Raw genomic sequence first — 15,805 nt, forward strand, 5'->3', positions numbered from 1 at the left:
GAGCACTTCTCATTTCTTACATTCTCACCTATACTTCTTTCCTTGCAGTCACCAGTGTTCCTACTATTCCTGGATTGTGTTTGGCAGCTGCTGCAGCAATTTCCCGCCTCCTTTGAATTCACGGAGATGTACCTGACCGCCATGCATGATATCACCTACCAGCCGTTCTTTAGTACCTTCATCTATAACTGCCAATGGGAGCGAGGTCGTGGGAATCAGGTGAGCTAGGGGCAATATGGGCTGTACCAAGGCTCTAGATGTGTGGAGCATCGGCTTGTGATTTCATTTTTTAGTTTAGTGTTTCAAAAAGAGCTGCATCCGGGGCAGATTGGTTAGGCAGGGAAAGGGTCCAGTTGGACAGCTTCATTAAAAGGTTAGTGGCCAGTGCCATGCTGGCTTGGAGCCACATCCACCCGATTAGCACATCCTTGGCATGTGCTAATCATTGCATCTTCTGTCCATCAGTACGTCCTCTTCAGTGTTCTACTTACATACTTAGACGAAACCAACTCGTATCGTAGTTTGTAGGGATGCATGAGGAATTTCTCATCCAGGCAGCTATAGGTGCTCAGCTAGGGAGGCTCAAGGCATTCTGGGTGGAAGTGGATGATGTTCTTAAAGGATTTTAATTGCTACTTTATTTCGGGTCTTGTCTACAGAGTTGTAGCCATCTGAAGTTGAAGGCCTATTTTGGGCATTGCCATTTTTTAACACCTTTGGGTCCGCACTGCTTATCATTGGTTTGCTGTCTTGTCAATTTCCTTTGCTTGCTTCGTATTTGATGTCTATCCTTTCTTTTTTTGTGTTTGGCTGTCCCTGGGAGCATGACTCCTTTACCATCCTTTTAAGTGGATGGCTTGCATCCTTCCACTCCTCTCCCTGAGGGGACTCATTTTTACTTTTTCTTATACCACTCCATGAGTTTGTGTTTGCTCCCTCTTTTGTGTGTTGCTTCCCCCACTATAGCCCACATGCTCCCATGTTGCTTTTCCACCCCTAGATTTCCCGTAGCTTCCCACACCATGCCTGAATCCCTCATGGCTTTTTATAAGTCTTCCTTCCCTCTGTTGCCCCTCTAAAACTCACTGCTCACTACAGCCACTAGTTAGCAGTGTTTATTTGTTTCCCTACCCCCTGTGTTGCTGTCCAGCCTTTTTATTTTATTTTGACGTTTTAGGAAGACCCGGCTATTCCAATTTGCCACAAGGATACTCCTTTTTGTTTTCACTCTTTTGCACACCTTGCAGTTATTGTTTTAATTTACCATGCCAAGATTGGCATCCACCATCTTGGAACAGTGAATCGAAAAAACAGTCTATCATGATGTATGCATGCATGCATGGCGACACATAAGCATCACATCTCATGGCATTGAGTCTACCATTGCATGATGATACGTGTGATGGCAAACATGCATTTACATTACCCCTTTAGCCTTTTTAAATGTTTTATGCAGCTGCTTTCGTTGCCATGTTTGTTATTTGTAGTTTTTGTGGAAAACGCAGTTACCCATATGCGTTTTGTAGCACTAGGGAGAGTGATTAGCCAGGAGCAGGGCATTCTGTCAATAGCCACATTTCTGAAATTGAATAGTAATAAAAATAGTTTTAAATTTGTCCATAATAAGTAAATTCATATTTTTTTGTTTATTGGAGTTGATTACCTATTTTTCAAAGAAAGTTTTAAAAGTTATCTTTTGTTTTGTCTACTTCTTGCTCCCTGTTCTTTCTTTCCATCTATTTGTTATTTTAGATTGTCTGCCTGATGAATTACTTTAGTCCTTTCTTCCTCAGCTGCATTAACAAACCTAATATGCTCTTAGAAGACACACCTAAACGAATGTGGTAGTAAAAATCATTCCCTGAAATCTTATGTTTTACTGAGAAATAAAGTCACATAAGAATACGTTTTTGAGGAAACAAAACATTTTTTTTTTTTTAATTTAAATGTTATTTGTAGTTTACAAACAAACAATAAAGAGATCTCAGCGCTGAATAGATTTCTCTTGAGTGTGTCAAATACAGTTCGATAATAATGTCCCCCCGCCCATAAATAATACTCAAGCCTGGCTCCAGGCAACAACTTCTCGTTTTCCATCACAGCAATATATTCCAGCCGAACCCCTAGGCGCAAACAATGCAGTACTGAGCCTCCCTAGATCCGTCTAGCACATTAGAGCCCATCATTCAGCCTTGCCATGCCAGACCCAGGCGTTATCCTTAGTCCCCCACCCGCAGTGTTGGAGTCCGTAGTTTCACCCCCACCCCAAGGCCTATCAGATCCCTCCGTCTCATCATTGTAAATCTCAACCCACCCCCGTGGGAACTATACCTGAGTCGGAGTGTGGTTGGGTGGAGCCCGGCAGATTCGAGATGTACGCTTTGTATGGGCCCCATATGTCTTTTGGCCTGGCTATGGTGGGGAGTAGACTTGAGTAAACCTCACTGTTTAGGCTACAGTACGCCATGGCCGTGAGCCACGCTTTGACTGTGGGGACTGACCTGCCTCCCCAGCACCGAGCTATTTCCCGTTTCGCTAACAGAAAGCCCAGGGACGCCAGCCTCCGGGGTAGGAACCAGTGTGAGCCCTAACATCTCTCCCAGTGTCTCGTGTACCTGTGCCCAGTATGGTTGTAGTTTCGGACAGGTCCAGGTCATATGGGCAAAGTCAGCATGAGGGGAGGAACACTTCCAGCACGTGTGGGGTCGCCTGGGATCAAGGGAGTGGAGTTTATCTGGCGTCATGTAGCTTCTGCGCAAGAACTTATAGTGCAGGAGTTTGTGCCGACTGTTGAGCGATATCCTATTGGTGACCTTGCAGCAGGCTGACCACTGCTCTTCCGTGATAGGCCTACCCAAATCCCCCTCCCAGGCCATACGGAGTTTGTCATCTGAGTAGGGGATCAGTGTCGCACATAACCTGTACAGTTTAGAAATTATATGTGCCCCCGTATCCTTGTCAATGAGTAGAGTAAGGGGCTCAAAGGAAGCCGACTCCAGGAGGAAACCCTTAATTTCCGAACTGTAGAATAAAGCCGGCTGAGGATGAATCTATCCATGAAAGTGGCATCGCTGAAGCGTGCCTCTTCCGACACCGAGAATATGTGCCCGCCTGGGTACAACTCGCCGATCTTGGTGAGGTTAAACTTCGTTAAGGTACGCTGCACCAGTGTTTCGCCAGTAACCGGCAGCCATCCCACATTCGGCAACAGGAGGGAGGAGGAGTATAGAAGTGGCTGGTCCAAGTAGCGCAACAGCCTACTCCAGGCCCAGCTGGTGGTGGACACCGTTTGAATATCCACCGGATGTCTAGGCACGCCCCGGGGCAATACCGCGGACAAGCGGCCCGGCAGCACAAAATCCGCCTCCGGACGGAGAAATGGAATCCGAGCGTCCGGGTGATACCAGGCATAGGCATGGGCACACTGAGCCACCAAATAGTATAGATACAGATCTGGTACACCAAAGCCGCCTCTGTCGTGCGGAAGCATGAGGATCTTCCAGCGTATCCGGGGGTGTTTCGCTCCCCAGACCAAGCGAATCAACTGGGACCGCAAGGATGCGAAAAAGCTTCGGGTGAGGGGAATGGGAATGTTATTAAAAAGATACAAAAATTTGGGGAGCACTATCATTTTTATGATGGCGATTCTAGCGGCCATGGATAGCGGAAGCCGCAGCCAGCTGTCCACCTGCGATTCAAGTTTTGCGATCGCACATCCATAATTCAGACGGATAATTTCGTCCGTGCTCTGGTGTATGTGGATGCCTAAATATCTTACCGAGTCCGAGCACCACTCCAGCGGAAACTCGCAGTGCCAGGGGGTGGTGCCACTAGTCAATGCGAAAATGATAGACTTATGCCAGTTGATGCCCAACCCCGAGTGGCACCCAAAGCGAAGTATTTCACGGAGCAGAGGGGCCAGGTTCACCTGAGGCTCTCTGACATACAGTATGGTGTCGTCAGCATAGAGGGAGACCAACAGGGGACCCGTCCGAAACTGTAGACCCCTGTGCAGATGCCGCTCCTGAAAGGGCCGGATTAGTGGGTCCATGGCGAGAATAAACAGTAGCGGAGAGAGCGTACAGCCCTGGCGTGTGCCGCATGTAAGCGCAAACTGGCGCGACAAGGTGCCATTAATACGTAATCACGCCGTGGGATGACTATATAAGAGCCGCGTGGTGGCAATGAAGCCAGCCGGCATTCCCATTCGCTCCATTACGGAGATGAAAAAAGGCCATTCTAATGAGTCAAAGGCTTTTTCAGTATCGAGGAGGACGGCCGCCGCGGGTGTATCCGGATTTATTCGATGTAATACTGTAAATAAAGTCCGCAAGTTCAATGAAGTCGATCGATGGGGTACGAAACCCGACTGAGCGGGCGCAATAATAAACTCCATCAATTGGGACAGTCTGTTGGCCACTATTTTGGCGAGAATCTTATAATCAAGATTCAATAGCGAAAGGGGCCTATACGACCCACATAGCGCCGGGTCTTTGTTTGGTTTTGGAAGCAGAATAATAACCGCCTCACTAAGAGTGGGTGGGAGTGACTCTCGCTCCAAGGCCTCCGCATACACCTCGATAAGTTTGGGTGCCAGAAGATCCGAAAATGCCTTATAAAACTCGCCTGTTAGGCCGTCGAGTCCCGGGGCCGAGGAGCCCCGCAACACCTTGATCGCCCCTCGAACCTCCGCCACCGTTATGGGCTCCGCCATGAATTCCTGCATACCCTTTTCCAGAAACACCAGCGCAATTTCAGACAAGTAGTCATCCCGCGCCGTGGAGCTGTCACTCTGTCTGGTCGTGTATAGCGCCGAGAAGTAGGACAGGAACTCGTCCCTAATTTCCGAGGGCGTCGTACGGAGCACCCCATCTTCGCCCCTAACCTCAGTTATGAAGGGCTTACTGTATGGCGGTCGCAGGGCCTGCGCCAGCGTGCGCCCCGGACGGTCTCCCTCACCATATCGCCGTGCAGTGTGATATTTGCCTAGATATAGAATCTCTCTATCCGCTGCCTCCCTATAGTCGGACAGGAGGCGCAGCCGCCGAGCGCACACGTCGTCCGATGCTGCCTGTCTCGCCTCCGCATCTAGCGCTACCAACTGTGCCTCCAGCTGAGTGAGCGTCGCGCGCAGCGACTTTAAGACCCCAGCATGTTTCACAATGCAAACTCCCCGAATGTATGCCTTGAACCCCTCCCAGAGCATGGCCCACGTGGCCACTGAGCCTGTGTTGAGTGCAAAATAGTCCTCAATCGCCTCCGTGACCTCGTGACAGAAAAGATCGTCTAAGAGCGCCCTACTCGGGAATCGCCACTGTCTCTCAAAACCTTCAGGGCGAGGAACAGCCATGCACAATAAAACCGGAGAGTGGTCTGAGTATGTTCTAGGAAAAGTCTTCAAAGTCCGGAACCAGGGGGATAGACCAGGGGAGAGGAGCCAGTAGTCAATCCTAGTCCAGGTGTTGTGTTGGCCCGAAAAATGAGTGTAATCGGTGGTGTCAGGGTTGCGTTTGCGCCATATGTCAGTCAGGGAAAATCGGCGGCAGAGTTCACGGAGGGCACGACGTGCCCTGGGCTTAGAGTCGGCGGCCTCTGAGGTACTATCCAACCCCACATCTAGCAGTAGGTTGAAGTCGCCGCCCAATAGGAGCGGAGCCGGCTCCAGGGTCGCGAGCCGGTCGGCAAGCGAATGGAAAAAGTCCGGGGAGTCAGTGTTGGGAGCGTATACACACACCAGGATGATCCCGTGACCCATCATTACCCCTCTCACCATGCAGTAGCGCCCTTCCCTGTCCCCAATGAATTGCTGGCAGTGAAATGGGACTCTCTTGTGGATCAGCACTGCCGCGCCCCTAGCATAATTACTAAAATTGGCAAAGTACCTGTGTGTGCCCCAGGATGCCGCAAATCGGGAAGTGTTAGTGGAGTGCAAGTGCGTCTCTTGAATGAATGCAACATCGACTTGATGTCTATTCAAATAGTGTATCACTTGTCTGCCTTTGCGTGGGTTATTAAGGGGAACAACCTTTACAACGCAACTGTTACAACGCACTACACTTACAACGCATTTTTTACAACGCATAATCCATTACAACGCACTACACTTACAACGCATGACACTACAACGCATTTTTAAAAAATACCTTTACAACGCATACCATTACAACGCCTACCATTACAACGCATAATATTACACTACACTATCCAACACTTACCCTACTGTTGCACCCCCTGGAGTTAGAATAGTAATTTTTACCCCTATACTATCCAACACTTACCCTACTGTTGCACCCCCTGGAGTTAGAATAGTAATTGTTACCCCTATACTATCCAACACTTACCCTACTGTTGCACCCCCTGGAGTTAGAATAGTAATTTTTACCCCTATACTATCCAACACTTACCCTACTGTTGCACCCCCTGGAGTTAGAATAGTAATTTTTACCCCTATACTATCCAACACTTACCCTACTGTTGCACCCCCTGGAGTTAGAATAGTAATTTTTACCCCTATACTATCCAACACTTACCCTACTGTTGCACCCCCTGGAGTTAGAATAGTAATTTTTACCCCTATACTATCCAACACTTACCCTACTGTTGCACCCCCTGGAGTTAGAATAGCAATTTTTACCCCTATACTATCCAACACTTACCCTACTGTTGCACCCCCTGGAGTTAGAATAGTAATTTTTACCCCTATACTATCCAACACTTACCCTACTGTTGCACCCCCTGGAGTTAGAATAGTAATTTTTACCCCTATACTATCCAACACTTACCCTACTGTTGCACCCCCTGGAGTTAGAATAGTAATTTTTACCCCTATACTATCCAACACTTACCCTACTGTTGCACCCCCTGGAGTTAGAATAGTAATTTTTACCCCTATACTATCCAACACTTACCCTACAGTTGCACCCCCTGGAGTTAGAATAGTAATTTTTACCCCTATACTATCCAACACTTACCCTACTGTTGCACCCCCTGGAGTTAGAAAAGTAATTTTTACCCCTATACTATCTAATACTTACCTTAAATGCAATTAAATATTATGCGTTGTAATGGTATGCGTTGTAATGGTAGTTTTTAAAAATGCGTTGTAGTGTCATGCGCTGTAAGTGTAGTGCGTTGTAATGGATTATGCGTTGTAAAAAATGCGTTGTAAGTGCATGCGTTGTAAAAGTGTGCGTTGTAACGTCATACATCCGTTATTAAGGCCCCTAACGTTCCAAGACATTAATGATAGGTTTGTGGGGTTCTCAGTCAATCCTATACGAGCCATTTAAACATCATAAAAAGCAGTGGGACCCAGGGGACAACATCAGCATCAAGTAGCACCAAGTTTAGTACACACCAAGAAATATCTCTGAGATCTAAACAACCTATCCCAACCCTCCTCCCCCCACCCAGCCATACCACAAAAACGTGAGGCAATCCCACACCTGCGAACAAAAAAAGGAGCTCCAAACACATTCGAAAAGTACAGTCAAACAGTAGCAAAAGGAGCCTCATGGTCAAAATGATTCCCAGCGGTTTCCACCAAGGGGGGGTGGCAACGACCCGACATCAACCCAGCCATATAAAACAGTTATGCAAAGATTGTCCAGAGTCCCCATATTGTAATAGATGAGATAAAGACAGTTCAGCCAGAGGTACCGCCTCACCCAACCCCCGAGCCCGCGAACAAATCTTGGCTGGTCGCCAATCCACTGGGAGGGGGGGACTGACCACCTCCGCCCCCCCGCGGAGGGCTCTTGTTCGGCCGGTAGGCGCGACAGATGTCTTGCACTACAGTAGGATTGTCAAATAGCCTGACCCGGCCGTCCACCTCCACCCGCAGCCGCGCCGGGTAGAGCATGCCGTATTTTAGGCCGAGGTTGCGGAGTGCGGCCTTCGCTCCAGCGTATTTCCGACGGGCCTCTTGAACCATAGCGGTGAAGTCAGGGTAAAATGAGAGCTTTGAGCCTTGCCAAGATATTTCTCCCTTCTCCCTGGCCAGACGCAGAGCAGTGTCCCGGTCCCGGAAGTTCATGATGCGGGCTATCAGTGGGCGAGGAGGGAGCCCCGGTTGAGGCCGCGGCCCCAGGGAGCGATGCGCCCTCTCTACCACAAAGCCAGATGTGAAGGAGTCTCTCCCGAAGATGTCAGTCAATAAGTTTTCCACAAACAAGTCCAGTCGGCCCGTCGCTGTGGACTCCGGAACCCCAGTAATACGTATATTGTTGCGACGACTGCGCGATTCCAGGTCCTCGTTCTTAATGGCCACTTCTTTCAATATGCGCTCCAGCCTCTCTATGCGCTTGGTTTCCTGCGCATTACCATCCTCAATGGCTGAAATCCGGGCCTCCGCCTCATCCAGCCGCCGATCATGGGCCTGGATCTTGGCACCCATGGTTTCCAGCGTCTTGTCCAGGGAGTCAAAGCGACTGTCAATGGATTTAAACCCAGCTCTCATCTCTTGCAGCCAGTCTGGAGATGGGGCGCGAGCCGCCGACCCACCGGGCCTGTCTCCACCCTGCTCTGCCATGTCGGGGGGCCTCTCCGAGGGTTGCACAGCCGGTTTGTCAAACAACAGCGTTTTCTGCTTCGGGTCCCTCCGACCCATGCCCCAGCGCATGCGACTGGACTCCAGCCAGCCCTCGATGAATCAGCGTCCTCCACTCGTCAAAATGGTGCCAGACCAGCCAGGGAGCCCGGAGCACCACCACCCGACGCGGGCCTCCAGCCGTCGCAGCCACGTCCGCCGTATCAAGCTTGCCCCGACCCCACGGATCCTCAGGCGTAGGTCGCAGCCGCGTGCAGGCCAGGCCGGCTGGGGAAACCCCTCTGGGCTGGACCAGGGAACCCCCGCGTGGCGTCTCAGCAGCTCCAATGGGCAGAGGAGCAGGAGATCGCGCTGCTCTCCGCTGTGCAGGCCCCCGGGCTCCGCTGTGTAGCCAGAGGCCGAGCGCAGGGCTAAGGAGGCCAGACCACCCAGCCACCGGAGCACAGGGCGCCCCAAGAGAAGGGCGCGGGGCAGGAGCGACCCAAGCGCCCGGTCCAGACCAGGAGCCAGCCCGCCCCCCTCCACCACAGGCAGGCAATCCCGTTCCCCCCCTCGACCCCGCCTGAGTAATCGGCGAGGGATCCGAGGGATGGATGCGAGCGAGGCCGCGTCGGCCTACTGCCGATCGCCCGGTCAGCCCCGTACCAGCCGCAGTGGGGAAGGCAGGGCAGACCCCGTCCAGACCGCGCCCAGGTGTCCAGACCCTTCCCCCGTAGCCCCCTCACGGTACCTGTCTCCGCGCCGGCCGCCGCCATGAGCCGCTGCCGCCCGCTGATCTAGGCCGCCATCATGCCGCCGCAGGCCTCCGGGTCCGATCTTCCCCCAGGCCGCCGCCGATGAAGTTGTGGCGTAACCGGCACCGGATCGTGCCTCAGGGGTCAGGAGGTGCCGCGGCAGCGCCCGCCGTCCATTTCTCCCATCAGGATGCCGGGGACATGTGTGATTGAGCTGGGTCGACGGCGGAGCTTCAGCACTACGCGGCCATCTTAGCGGCTCGGCCACGCCCCTGGGAAGGAAACAAATACATAATAAATACAGAACCATTCTATTTCAACCAGCTCCACACAACTTACCAAAGCCTCTCTCATCTCTAATGGATGTTGTTTTCAGACTTAAGTATTGTCATAGCTAAAAGCGGTTTGACCTATTTACATGTTGTTGGAAAGCGGACCCCGGGGGAGTCGGAGAGACCACCCAGGGGGGCCTCCACACTGTACGAAGTAGCCGAGCGCTGCTGAGAAGCCTCCTAGGAGAGGTCCTTCTCCTATACCGTACCAGCACAGTAACACCACCACACAGGACTCGAGGCTGTTTATCACGATGAGCAATTCTTTATCAGCATTTAGGAGGTTACGGTTATCGATATATACAAGGGGGGGATCGAGGGATCCTCAAGAGTCTCAAAGTCTTTGGTAGGGACGGGGTAGCGGGACAGTCTTTGGTAGTAGCGGGGTACGAGGGTACCTTAGGCCCAGTTCTTGTTCCTCGAGCTGGAGGGACTCCGTGTCCCGGAGGGGCGAGCCGCGACGGCGTCAGCAGGGCTCTGGTGATCAGTTCGTGGAGCTGGAGCCGCGACCAGGACAGCAGGGCTCTTCAGGTGGTTCAGTTCAGCTCGAGCCGCGACGACGTCAGCAGGGCTCTAGGGGAGGCTTCAGCGAGGTTGGGCCGCGACGGCGTCAGCAGGGCCCCGATGTTCCGTGAGGTTCTTTGTCTCAATAAGGTGGAGCCGCGACGCAGTCAGCTGGGCTCGTGGTACAGGGTCAAGCAAGAGTTCTTCTCCGTAGGGTCAGCCGCGATTCCATCAGCAGGGCTCTTGACTCCGGGATACAACTGCCGTTCCCTTGCGGGGTTGCCCCAGATATAGGTCTGGAGCTCTTTGATGTCTGGACCCTCGCGCCTGGGGCGGGCGGAGAGGCTGGGCTGGGAGAGGCCAGACGCCCAGCGGGAGAGGCGTCAGGCCCGGGGAGGCCGGAGGACGGTCGCACCCAGGTGTGGGGGGACGGTGGGGGTCCCATCGAAACTCTCCTCCTCCGGGAGAGGTGAAGTGGCCACGTGGTGCCCCCTGGCCAGATCTTGGTGCCTCGATGTCGGGGCTTCGCTGGGGCCGAGGCCGGGGGGAGCCGGGCTGCGCTGGCTGGTGCGTGGAGCAAGCATGGGGGGGAAGCCCGAAGAGATGAGGGGTTCCTGTGCGGCCTGGAAAAGGGGGCCGCCGAGGCGGGTGTAGGCAAATGGACACAATCCGAGGGGGACCTCGAAGGGAGGAGAGGTCCCTGGTGGCCTGAAAGGGCGGCCCGTGTAGGCCGGTGTGGGGGTGACGAGCACAAACCAAGAGGGTTAAGACCACGCCACGAGGCCGGGTCCAACAGGCGTCCCCCCCAGCCGAAGGCAGGGAGAGTCACCCATCTCCTTGGGGGTTCTCCTCGTCGAGGCGGAAGAAGCGGGACAGGCCGTCGGCGTGGTCACTGCCGGGCCGGTGTTCAACAGAGAAGTCCATCCCCTGCAGCGAGATGGACCATCGCAACAGCTTGGGGTTTTCGCCCCTCATTTGCATTAACCACCGCAAGGGCCGGTGGTCGTTCTGGACCCGGAAGTGGGTGCCGAAGAGATAGGGCCGGAGCTTTTTGAGGGCCCACACTACAGCGAAGGCCTCCCGCTCGATGGTGCTCCACCGCTGCCCCGGGGCAGCAGCCGTCGGCTGATGAAGGCCACGGGTCTGTCGAGTCCCTCCGAATCTACCTGGGACAGGACGGCCCCAATTCCATATTCGGAGGCGTCCGTCTGCACCACGAACTCCTTGCTGTAGTCCGGGGCTTGTAGCACGGGGGCCGTGCACATTGCCGTTTTGAGGGCCTCGAAGGCCGCCTGGCAGCGGGGGGGTCCAGTGTACCTTCTTGGGCTGTTTTTTTTGACGTGAGTTCTGTGAGGGGGCCGACAATGCTCCCGTAGTCCCTGATGAATCGCCGGTAGTACCCGGTGAGGCCCAGGAAGGCCCGGACAGCTGTCTGGGTGGTGGGGGGTTCCCACGCCTGGATGGCATCAACTTTCGGTTGGAGGGGAGCCACCTGGCCGCTCCCTACTTGATGGCCCAGATAGCTCACCGATCCTTGGCCTATCTGGCATTTGCTGGCCTTGATCGTGAGCCCGGCCCTTTGGAGGGCGGTCAGGACTGCTTTGAGGGGTCCCAGGTGCTCAGCCCATTGGCTGCTGTATACGGCAATGTCATCCAAATAAGCCGCGCTGAAGGCCTCCAGCCCGGCCAGGACCTTGTTCACTAGTCTCTGGAAGGTGGCCGGGGCGTTCTTCATGCCGAAGGGCATCACCCGAAAGTGGTAGTGCCCGTCAGGGGTGGAGAAAGCGGATCTTTCTTGGGCACCGGGGGTGAGCTGGATCTGCCCGTACCCGGCGGTGAGATCAAAAGGGCTCAGGTAGCGGGCTGCCCCTAAGCGGTCGATGAGCTCGTCGGCCCGGGGAAGACGATGGGCATCGGTCTTGGTAACGGTGTTCAGGGCCCGGTAGTCCACACAAAATCGTAGCTCCGGGGGGGTGCCTGGTGCGGCGGCTTTGGGCACCAGGACGACGGGACTGGCCCACGGGCTGTCGGAGGGCTCGATGACCCCGAGGGCCAGCATCTTCGCCACCTCAGCCTGGATGCAGGCCCACACCCGGTCGGGTACTTTGTAGGCTCTGTGTCGCACGGGGGGACTGTCCCCAGTGTCGACGTCGTGGACACACCATGGAGTCACCCCCGGAGTGAGGGAGAAGAGGGCCGCAAAGGGCTGTAACAGTTGCTGACAGTCGTGGCGCTGTTCCGGGGTCAGGGAGGGGGCGATTTGGACGCCTTCGATGGTCCCGTCGTGGTCGCTGGTCCGCAGGAGGTCGGGTAGGGGCTCGGAGTCGCCTTCGCCCCCGTCGTCGGTCGCTAGTAGTAGGCTTAGTTCAGTCCGGGCAAAGTGGGGTTTGAGCCGGTTAGCGTGCAGAACCCGGAGGGGGTTCCGGGGAGACTCCATGTCGATCAGGTAGGTGACAGGGCTCTTCTTTTCCACCACCTTGAAGGGCCCGGTCCATTTGTCCTGGAGGGCGCAGGGGTCAACCGGTGACATGACCCAGACCTGCTGGCCCGGCTCAAACTCGATGGTAGAGGCGTTTTGATCGTACCATCTTTTCATGTCCTCTTGGCTGGCCTCGAGGTTGGCTTCGGCCAGGGCTCGGAACCTTCGTGTCTGGTTGCGGAGGGTCAGGAGGTATCTGTAGACGTCAGGAGGGGCATCTCGGGGCTTCGTCTCCCAGCCTTCTTTGACCAGGCTGAGGGGTCCTCGGATGGGATGCCCGTACAGCAATTCGAAAGGGCTGAACCCCAGGGACTTCTGCGGGACCTCCCGATAGGCAAACAGGAGGCACGGCAGCAGGACATCCCATCTCCGGCGTAGGGGCTCTTCCAGGCCCTTGATCATACCTTTTAAGGTTCTGTTGAACCGCTCGACCAGTCCGTTCCCCTGAGGGTGGTATGGGGTGGTGAACTTGTATGTGACCCCGCACTGCTGCCACAGGGACCGCATGTATTTAGAGATGAAGTTCGTACCTCGGTCGCTCCCCACTTCTCGGGGGAACCCCACTCTCGAGAAGATCCCCATTAAGGCCCGGCCCACTACGGGGGCGGTCACAATTCGAAGCGGGATGGCCTCAGGGTACCTGGTTGCGTGGTCTACGAGGACCAGGATGAAGCGGTGACCCAGGGCGGTCTGGGCACCGTTGGCCTGCGAGGCCGCTTGTTGCCGGACTCCTTCAAGGGAGGGGCAGGTCTTCTGTTCCTGCAAGAACTGTTCTCTGGTGGGGCCCCCGTCGTGGCGCCATTGGGCAAGATCCGGGAGGGTGCCGAGAGAGGCGACCTCGTCCGGGGGGGCACCGTGGATCTGGCATCGGTGTCCGCTTCTTCCTCGCTGGAGGCAGGCGGTGGCACGGGCCCCTCGGGCTCGACGGTGTCGGCGGCCATGGACGAACGGGGAGCCTGGGCGGCCATGGACCGGGTGGTGGCGCAGGCCCATTCGGGTAGTCCTAGCATTCGGAGATGCTCTCGCCGCTCCACTTGAGCCCAGGGGGAACTCTCGAGGTCGTTCCCCAGGAGGCAGTCCACCGGAGCGTCGTCGCGGACAGTCACCTTCAGTATGCCCGTCACCCCTCCCCATTCGAAGGGAATCTGTGCCATCTGGCACATGCTCTCGCTGTTGTCGGCCGTCCGGACGGGGCATACTACATTGGGCAGGATCTGTTCGGGGGCCACCAGGTGGCAGCGGACAGCGGTGACACTGGCTCCGGTGTCACGGAGGGCTTCGGCCCGTCGTCCATTGATAGTGACCCACTGTTGGTACTTCTGGGTGTTGCTCGGGATGGGGGTTTGGGGCACCATTTCTCGGCTGCCCAGGCAGACCAGGGACATAGCCGCCGGCTCCCACTCAGTGGACCCCCCGCTGAGGAGTTCTTCCTCTTCCTCCCCTTATCCTAGGGCGGCAGCCGCTAGTCGTCGGTTCATGGGGCAGGCAGGGTCGCTGGCATAGTGTCCTGTTTGTTGGCAGCCGTAGCAGGTTATCGTGGGCCGGGGTCCGGCTTTGGCTGGCGCCGTCCCTCTTCGGGCTAGGCTCGGGGAGGTGTGTTGCTGAGGCGGCCCTCGCGGCGGACTCCGGGGCGGCCCGGCTGGGATGTCCCGACTCCTGTTCGACCCTCCTCCCCCGCCGCGCTGGCGGGGGGGTCCGGTGGGGTTTCGCGGGTACTCCCCCATCGAGCTTCAGGGGACTCGGGTGTTGACCCATCGATCGGCATCGGCGGCAAGCTTCCGCGGCTCGGTCAGCTTGCTGTCGGGGAGGTGTTGTCTTAGCTCCACGAAGCAGTTGTTGGAGAGGTGTTCCCAAATAATGAGGTTGACCAGCTGCCCGTAGGTGGCGACCTTGCTCCCCTTGATCCAACCTTCTAGGGCCCTGCTGAAAAAGTCAACATACTCTACCCACGTGGTACCGGGGATTTTCTTGCAGTCTCTGAACCGCTGGCGGTACATTTCCGCGGTTAGTCCATAGCGGGTGAGCAGGGCCTCCTTCATATGGTCGTACGAGGTCATCACTTCTTCCGGGAGCTGGAGTAGGGTGTCCCGGCCCTCGCTAAGGAACCGACCCCATAGGCCGGCACCCCAATCCTTCCGGGGTACCCGATGGGAGGTCATGGCCACCTCGTACGCCTTAAACAACTGCTGGATGTCGTCGTTTTTATAGTACTCCTTGACGACATCTTTGGGGATATGGACCTTGGCCTCGGTGGGGGGCAGAGCGTCTCTATTGCTGGGGGTGCCGGTCTCCCCCTTCTGGGCCTTGAGCTCGAGTTCTTTGAGGCCCCGCTCGTGTTCGAGGGTCAGCCTCTTCTCCTCCAGCTCTCGATGCCGCTTCTTCTCCTCTATCTCCTCTTGTAGCCGTAGCTGTTCTATGGCCAATTTCTTTTCGGCCAGCAAGAGTTCGCCGTCCAGCCGAAGTCGTGCGAGCTCTAGCTCATGGGTCCGGACCTTCTCCCGCTCTCGTATTTCGTCCGCGGAGAGGCCGGTTTCCAGGCTGTTTCTCCCCCCGTTCGCGGGGGTCGGGGCTGGTGGCGTGGCTGCATTCAGGGGCCGGGGACCTTCGCTCTGGGAGGGACCCGCCTCGGACTCTAGCCAGGTTCTTAGGGCTTCCTGCATCTCTTCCTTGGTACCTAGGCCGGTGGTCGCAATGCCCTTGTCCTTGCAGAACTGTTTTAACTCTTTGTGTGTGTACTCTTCCAATCGTTCTGGTTGGAACTCCATGGTCTCTGTTCGTCTGGGTGGATAGCGAGTGGGTTACTTGCTTGTACGTTTCTGCGTTCGGCTCGGCTCGGATCCCGTCGCTGCCACCAAATGTTGGAAAGCGGACCCCGGGGGAGTCGGAGAGACCACCCAGGGGGGCCTCCACACTGTACGAAGTAGCCGAGCGCTGCTGAGAAGGCTCCTAGGAGAGGTCCTTCTACTATACCGTACCAGCACAGTAACACCACCACACAGGACTCGAGGCGGTTTATCACGATGAGCAATTCTTTATCAGCATTTAGGAGGTTACGGTTATCGATATATACAAGGGGGGGATCGAGGGATCCTCAAGAGTCTCAAAGTCTTTGGTAGGGACGGGGTAGCGGGACAGTCTTTGGTAGTAGCGGGGTACGAGGGTACCTTAGGCCCAGTTCTTGTTCCTCGAGCTGGAGGGACTCCGTGTC

The 15,805-nt window shown here is 55.4% G+C and overlaps 1 protein-coding gene across 2 annotated transcripts in view; it reads left to right on the plus strand.

Moving 5' to 3' along the window:
* MTMR11 (myotubularin related protein 11) overlaps positions 1–15,805 on the plus strand; it is a 219,382-nt gene that overhangs the window by 179,626 nt on the left and 23,951 nt on the right. For both annotated transcript variants that reach the window (XM_085638448.1, XM_085638449.1), the window contains exon 14: positions 49–219. In XM_085638448.1, coding sequence (XP_085494574.1) covers positions 49–219 — 171 coding nt within the window. The remainder of the gene's footprint in view (positions 1–48; positions 220–15,805) is intronic.

The sequence above is a fragment of the Triturus cristatus genome, chromosome 12 (genome assembly GCF_964204655.1).
Source record: "Triturus cristatus chromosome 12, aTriCri1.1, whole genome shotgun sequence".
NCBI lineage: Eukaryota > Metazoa > Chordata > Amphibia > Caudata > Salamandridae > Triturus > Triturus cristatus.